The sequence below is a fragment of the Montipora foliosa genome, chromosome 13 (genome assembly GCF_036669935.1).
Source record: "Montipora foliosa isolate CH-2021 chromosome 13, ASM3666993v2, whole genome shotgun sequence".
NCBI classification, from domain to species: domain Eukaryota; kingdom Metazoa; phylum Cnidaria; class Anthozoa; order Scleractinia; family Acroporidae; genus Montipora; species Montipora foliosa.
The window spans coordinates 21,505,891-21,513,390 of record NC_090881.1 but is presented as its reverse complement, the minus strand read 5'-3'; the positions used below and the strand labels follow the sequence as shown (position 1 = coordinate 21,513,390).

The 7,500-nt window shown below is 40.6% G+C and overlaps 3 protein-coding genes and 1 pseudogene across 4 annotated transcripts in view; 2 read left to right on the top strand and 2 right to left on the bottom strand.

Annotated features, from left to right (window-relative positions):
- Positions 1-1,020, bottom strand: part of LOC137982945 (DNA-directed RNA polymerase I subunit RPA12-like) — a 4,147-nt gene extending 3,127 nt beyond the window's left edge. The window contains exon 1 of the mRNA XM_068830113.1: positions 880-1,020. Within this exon, the coding sequence (XP_068686214.1) occupies positions 880-1,006 (127 nt within the window). The 5' untranslated portion in view covers positions 1,007-1,020. The remainder of the gene's footprint in view (positions 1-879) is intronic.
- Positions 1,021-1,824: 804 nt separating this feature from the next.
- Positions 1,825-5,806, top strand: LOC137982322 (uncharacterized; annotated as a pseudogene).
- LOC137981829 (uncharacterized) lies at positions 4,903-5,508 on the bottom strand. Its single transcript, XM_068828873.1, has one exon. It carries the CDS (start codon positions 5,506-5,508, stop codon positions 4,903-4,905), a length of 606 nt encoding a protein of 201 aa, XP_068684974.1.
- A 90-nt stretch (positions 5,807-5,896) lies between the features above and the next one.
- LOC137982768 (extracellular calcium-sensing receptor-like) overlaps positions 5,897-7,500 on the top strand; it is a 26,625-nt gene continuing 25,021 nt past the window's right edge. For both annotated transcript variants that reach the window (XM_068829920.1, XM_068829919.1), the window contains exon 1: positions 5,897-7,500. This exon is cut by the window's right edge and continues 1,342 nt beyond it. The gene's annotated coding sequence lies outside the window, so the exon portion shown is untranslated.

The following is a 7,500-nucleotide window of genomic DNA, read 5'->3' as shown; positions in this document are numbered from 1 at the left end:
ATGCCCAAGTCTGGCCAAGTTACTGAAAAAGTTCAACTCATGATCACACTATTGACTGTCAGCAGTATTGCGTTGTGGTAAAAGTGCCAACATGCACTGTCATTCCTTAGGCCAAATACTAAAAAAACCACCGATCTGTGGAATGGGCCCGAATTATCGGGTCACTGCCCTGCCCACTTTCGTTAAACATTTTGATGAAATGTACAAAAAGACCACAACAATGGAAAACACAATTTCAAAATTTATCTCTGTTTTCTTTGGCAATCGCAGAAAAACTTGCCACGAAGAAACCTGTGGTGAAGTCTCCACCCTTTCCGCTAATGTCTAGTATAACCTTCATTCTCAAGTCTTCTCCGAGAGCTTTTTCACGATTATAGAGCCTTCCATATGTACTCAGTTTTGTTCCCTCTTAAGAATTTGAACTATTTACAAGCGAAAGAGGGCGGGGCAGAGACACATAAACTCTCGCCCATTCCACACATTGGTAGTTTTCTTAGTAGCTAAACCCATTGACCCATGCGCAGAGTGGCTCAGCAGTTAATGGGCTAAAGGGAAAAATGAATCGTACTGCACGTGCGGCACACAATTTAATGCATTTCTTTACCATACTCTGAGCAACAACAAGGTAAAATAACCAAAATTTAAGATTTTGATGACAACATGAGCATCAGACAATGAATCTTCCATTTGACACTTTTACTTCAGGACCATTTGTACCAATCCAGTGGCAGGATACTTTGCCCACATTGTCAGCTGTGATCAAAAAGTTGACAATCGTGAATTTCTCAATTTTAACCTGCAGAAGTTACATGTATGCATACGGTTGTCCCTGTTGATAACATTTTATCGACGGCCATAATCCAATCCATAGTGTCTTACCAGACGTATCCTTCTTAAAACTGCAAAGGCTGCAAGACACCACCTCCTCTAAACCAGGCAGAGGAAGGATGGAGCCACAGTTCGGACAGAAATCTGGATCACACTCGAAGGCTTCTTTGGACGCCATCTTGAATTCCGTTGACAACCGCTGGTTAACACTGTCCTCGCATCCACTTGGTTACCAGACTCTCAGCAGTTTGTGACTGAGACCAGGCGGGGGACCAGGAGTGAAGGAAAACATGCTTTTTTACCGGGTTGCAAATATTATACCCACCCTGGTTTTTTGCTCGGTCCACCGTTAAGCACAACATAGAAGATAGTGGATGAAAAGAAACCGTTTGGCGGCAAGTACTTTCAGAAAAGATTTCGGTACAGGTCCTTACTTCCTTATGTATACGCTTTTTTGTGTAAAGAAAACAATAGCGATATTAATGAACAGCCTGGGAGACTGTTGCACTTTGTTCTTTGAGGTTTAGAAGATGTACTGTTCCGAAAGACAATCAATTCTGCATGCATAATCACGTAAGGTCCCGAAGGGAAATCTTTTCCATCACTTTTTCCGCTCACGGCTGCTTTTCATTTTCTAGGGCTGTTATTTTGCATTCGAACAATTAAGTGCATTCATAATAGACAGTTAACTTTAAAAGCTGCCATGGAATATAACGCTGCTTTGGCTATTAGTTCGCGGTCTTTTCACCTCGGTTAACTGGGGTAACCCGCCACGAACCGTCGCCGCAGCGAAGTGCTTACAACAACGCTAATATGTATTTAAAGTAGCGTTATCATTGCCGTTCCCGTCTTTATTGGTTACTTAAGCTAGCTCTCTAATAACAAGTCTTAATTCATCGTGGGTTTCAGTTGTCTGTTCTGAAGGGCGATAATCCAGTCCACGTTAGTGCGTTTACAGTGTGTAGTCACTACACACCAGTTTACACTCGTTCTGAATCCAACATGGCGGACAACCAGGAAGTGAATTCATTTAGTCGATTAACTTTCACTTTCTGATTCATCGAAAGGATTATGAGTTTTGTCGGTGTAAAAACGAGTGCGAATAACGACTCGAGGACTGAAGAATTTCCGCTTCACAGTGCAGTGAGAAGTAATGACGTGAACATTGTAGAGAGCTTGCTAAAGCGTGGGGCAGACCCCAATGAGAAAGATCACAGGGAAACGACAGCCATACACTATGTCAATCACTTACATGAAGACGCCGACAGAATGGTTCACGTTTTGTTGAAGTTTGGTGGGGATATGCTTAGCAGAGACTGTTATGGACAGCTACCGTTTGAAGAAGCTTTAGCGCTTTCTAACAAGAAATCCTGCGAGGCTTTTGTAGACTGGGGATTTTCACTTGAAAAATGTCACCGTATGCATAAAGGTACATACGAGCTGCTCTACCAAGTTCAGCTGTTTCAGCCTCATGCTATAAAGACACTCCAAGTTCTTGTTGATCTCGGGGTTGATCTAACCATTACGTTGTCCTCAAAAGGTGAAACCCTTCTACACCAGGCTGTAGAGTCTGGTGCTAGCTCGGAAACTATACAATTTCTTATCAGATCTGGACTCTCAGTAAACCAGCAAAACTGTTTAGGAATGACACCTTTGCATATGATGCGTTTCACCGACTGCAACTTAGATTGGAATGAAGAAGAAAAATATAGGCATTCAGAAGTAATAAGATGTTTCATAAAAGAGGGATATGATGTTAATTGTCAAGACATCTTTGGGTGCACAGTTGTACATTACATAGTCTCTGAAATGCGGCAGAGCTCTATCCTACGATATCTCATTCGCCATGGTGCAAACTTAAACATCAAAGATAGAAATGGTGTCACACCTTTGCATCTTGCCTGCTTCTGGAGAAATATAACAAATGTCAAAGAAATGATTGAAGGGGGATGCCTGACTGATATTCGGGACAATCAAGGTGCAACCATATTTCACTACACTGTTTTCTATAACAACCCAACAGTCCTTAAATATCTTTTAACTGATCGGTATGAGCCATCTCTTGTTGGTACAGCAGATTACTCTGGAAGAACGCCACTTCAATTGGCCATGTATTTTGGATATGTAGAGCTGATAGAACTCTTTAAGAGCTATTTCCAATCCTTCAACGAAAGCCCAAACAACTTTATGGTCAACATGCCAGATTTGTTCCCTTTGAAAGATGAAATTGATGTTTTTGAACAAGAAGAAGTTGACAGTATGGCTTCAGAGGACTTTGTTATGAAAGATGACCAGAACAGAACCCTTAACAAGTTACTTAATTCTCCTGTCCTTGGCATGATGCCAGAATTGGGTGAAGAAAAAGAAGTGGAAAAAGCTGTGACCAAGCTTATTGAACAGGTAGCAGTTAAAGTTTACAAAAACTGCCCACTTTTTTCCTTTGAGCCTAAACTTTCTGGTAGTGTAAGCGAGGGGACTAAGTGTGGATTGCCTAACGAGTTTGACTTCTTGTGTACAATGGGGGAGCTATCAAAAGTCTTTTTGGATCCTGTAGTGGATTCAAGCCCTCCAATGTTTGGCCAACTGCAACTCAGACCCGAGATTTCCCTCTCCGGTCACAACGTTTTGCACTATGTGGACAAAGACAAAAGTTTGCGAAGTGCAAAATTGATGGAAGACTTCACAGAAGAACTTAATAGAGCTTTTTTAGAAAAGGACATTTGGGAAGACATGCCAGCGCTTTCACCAGTAAGTTTTTGTGAGAAGGGTGCAAATGCGACAACAATCCGCATCAATTGGCATGGGCACTTCTTCAAGGGTATGCTGATCAATATTGACCTGGTCCCAGCACTTTATTTCCCCAATTTCTGGCCACCATATGTCTCTCAGACAGCGCTGTTGACACCAAAGATCAAAGAAAATGGGATACATGTTGTGTTTGCTTTACACAATGACCAGTTTTTTGAATGCCAAGAAAAAAACTTTTTCACCTTTCATTTTCTTTTACTGAAACTGAAATATTCAAGACCCTTCCAGAGAAAGTTCGCCTGGGTTACATTCTTGCAAAAGCAATCAGGAATTCTTATGTATGCCCACAAATTGCACCAAAGAAAAGTTTGCAGACAGCCACGCCAACATGTTCAGGATCACCACTGCAATGTTCAACTGAAAATGACCAGAAAGTGATACATTGTATTGAACAAGGCTTGTCAGGAAAAGAGTGGCAGTGCATCCCAGAAGGTGAAAAAGAAGAAGAGGAAGAAGTTGAGTTAATTGAGCCAGAGGATAAAGATATCCATGCCGACAAACTCATTACCAGTTATCTCCTAAAAAATGCATTGTTTGCATTGGTGAACAAATCTTGTCATGGAGAACTTGATGTGGGTCTTCAAAACATCTCTCAGGACCAAGTCATTGTTTGGGCAAAGCTTATTTATGATTACATCGAAGATTGCCTTACAGAGGAAAGGCTGCCATCATTTTTCGTCCCCAGCTGCAACTTACTTAACAAGGCTTATGATTCAGGACAACACGAGTTGGTGTTTAAATCAGGAGCAGAATTTGAGCCCCTGTCTGTGCTAGATGATGATGATGGTGAGTCCCAAGACTTTGACACCACAGAGGAAGAAGTCAAGTACTTAAGAAAGCTTTTTGTTAAAATGTTAAAAGGCATTCTCAAGTCTCCATGAAAAAAAAAAAAACATTGTGTGCTCATGCAGTAACAGTTAAACAGTTCGGTGACGCGGTGAATTTTACTTGGATACAAAATTAAGTCTTTTGGGGTCAGACTGAGGCAGAAAAAAAGAAACAAAGAAAGTGAACTGAAACAAAAATGTTTGGTGTGTAGCCAGGCATGTTAAAAATATAATAAAAAGGTTGACACTGGCTAAAATATTGTGTTGGACGTTTCGGCAACTGCTGTTGCCTTCCTCAGCAGGGATGAAAAATGCAAAAATCTAACGGCGTCCCGATGGTACACGATGCGTATAAATATAAAATCGCACTTCAAAAGAATATTTTAAAAAATGAAATAGACAATAAAAACGAAGGTCTCCAGAGCACTCTAAAATATTTTTACAAATTCTTTATGTTATTGTAAACGTTTGGAAGTGCTATATGCTCGTTTATAGCGTTCGTATCTCGTAAGGAATGCCAAGCCTCCAGAATAAGTCTTTGTCGCCATGCCGATGATCTGTCAACAATTTCGACGTTCATCAAGTCTATTTGGTGATTGTAGCGCATGTGGTGTTTGGCCAACAAAGAGTTTTCATCTAATGTTGCTATGGTCATTGAGTGCTCTTTGACGCGTGTTTTTAGCGCGCGCGATGTCTGACCGATGTAAACACAATCACAATCTTTGCATTTGATCTTATTTACGATTCCTCTAGAGGCCTCCCTCTCGATTTTGTCCTTTGGTTTTTTAAGTATATTTGAGATTGTCCGAATAGGTTTATGAGCGACCTTAATGTTGAAACCTCGAAGAACCCTCGCGATTTTCTCGGAGAATCCTTTGGCATAGGGCAAAACAACCATACCGCGCTGGTCGGAAGCATTTACTTCTTGTTGTCTGTTGCGTTGGCGACCATTGTAGATGAAATTAGCGGTAAGGGCTTTTGCTACTCTCTTAGTTTCTCGTACAGCTTCCTCTTCGGTGGACGGGATATTCTTTGCGCGATCCATGAGGGAGCGTATGACCGAGTATTTATGTTGGGGGTGGTGATGAGATTTGAAGTCAAGGTAGCGGTCGGTGTGGGTAGCTTTTCTGTATACAGACACGGTGATCGAGCCATCGTCTTGTCTGGTTGTTCTTGTGTCAAGAAAGGAGGCTTGGCAATCCTTACGAGATACGAACGCTATAAACGAGCATATAGCACTTCCAAACGTTTACAATAACATAAAGAATTTGTAAAAATATTTTAGAGTGCTCTGGAGACCTTCGTTTTTATTGTCTATTTCATTTTTTAAAATATTCTTTTGAAGTGCGATTTTATATTTATACGCATCGTGTATCATCGGGACGCCGTTAGATTTTTGCATTTTTCATCCCTGCTGAGGAAGGCAACAGCAGTTGCCGAAACGTCCAACACAATATTTTAGCCAGTGTCAACCTTTTTATTATATTTTTTTTTTTGAACTGAAACAAGTTTCCTTACAAAGAAGAACTCACAAAGGCACGCGAAAAATAAAACTAAAAACTAGAGCGTTTGCTTTGATGCTTTTTGTTCCAGGCAATTCACGGCTGAGGAGCTACTTCAACGTTACTTGCTAAATAAGCAAGACTGTAAAACTGTGCTTGAAGGAAACAAGGAACTGTGAATCATACGCAATTCCATAAGGAAAGCAAGTTTGAAGATAAAGCAAGATGCCGTCTCAAGCAACAATTGTTTTCGTTTGTCTGAAGTTGACATACATGTATTAAAGTTAATGCTTTCCGACACGTGATGAAAAGTCAGGTAAACCAAACAGGCTTTGTCGGCGACCCGAAATCTTTATCACGGATAAGAGAAGAGTGGTTGAACTATAAGGAAGGAAGGAAGTTCCTCTTTAAAAAGAGAAAAAGCTAAGACTCAAACGATTGTTATGGTTTTTAACCTGAAGAAGCTCATGAAATCTCGGTTAGTAACAATCACTACAATGGTTTTGATGAGCCAATTCATTTAAAATGACATTTGACCCACTTTGACTCATTACTAGGTTCAACAAATAGTCTTATCACCTTTTGCTGTTTGAACGAGAATGTTCAAGTGCAATACGTTTTATACACGATTCTGATTGTGTTCCAGATTATCCTCTTAGGAACTTTCAAGGTGTTGAACAACTTCGTTTCCCCTATGTAGAGGCCCAGTAAGTGGGGTTGTGTCTAGTCTGCATTTCAAATATTGAGGATTGTGTGTCGCTGTCGGAATGTTGTACAACACCTCTGCAAAGCTGTTCCTGATTTACATTAGCTGCCTTGTCATTCAACACTTGTCCAATTGGCAACGTGGTGGGTGTTGCTGGTTGTCTGAAACCACCTGCCCTGCTTGTTCAAATTGGCATTTACTGAAGCAAAATGTGAATGTTATCTTTGTCTAAGTGTATCGTTCAATGGAACGCAAGCAAAAGTCGGAAAGGGCAAATTTCGCCTTTCTTGTATCAGATCAATTTTTAAGGCTCTGAATTTTGTACAGTAGCTAAAACATTTAAAACAGCCTCTAAAACATTCAAATCAAAGCCAGTTTCAGAACTTAATCACTCAAAATGTGTGATGTTATCTCATTTTTCAATAAACTACTGGAGGTTTGGATTGAGGCAATGCCTAATAGTAAACCTAGGAGTTCAAGCCAGGATCCCAGCCAGGATCTTTCGTCAAGATTTCCAACCCTCATTCTAGTGACCTAATTACTAAAATGAGTGCTTAATCCTAATCACTAAAATGAGTGCTTAGACCTAATCAGTAAAATGAGTGCTTAAACGCAATCACTAAAATGGGGGCGTAGACCTAATCACGAAAATGAGCGCTTAGTCCTCATCACTATAATGAGTGCATAGACCTGCATTGTAATCACTAAAATGGGTACGTAGACCTAATCACTAAAAGGAACTTGTAGACTGACCTACTCACTAAAATGACTGCTTAGACCTGGATTTCACAGGATACTGGCTTGGATCCTGGCCCCAAGTCCTGCTCTG

Bases quoted from the DNA above. Each gene is read 5' to 3' on its own strand.
- LOC137981829 (XM_068828873.1), bottom strand. From the start codon at position 5,508: ATGGATCGCGCAAAGAATATCCCGTCCACCGAAGAGGAAGCTGTACGA.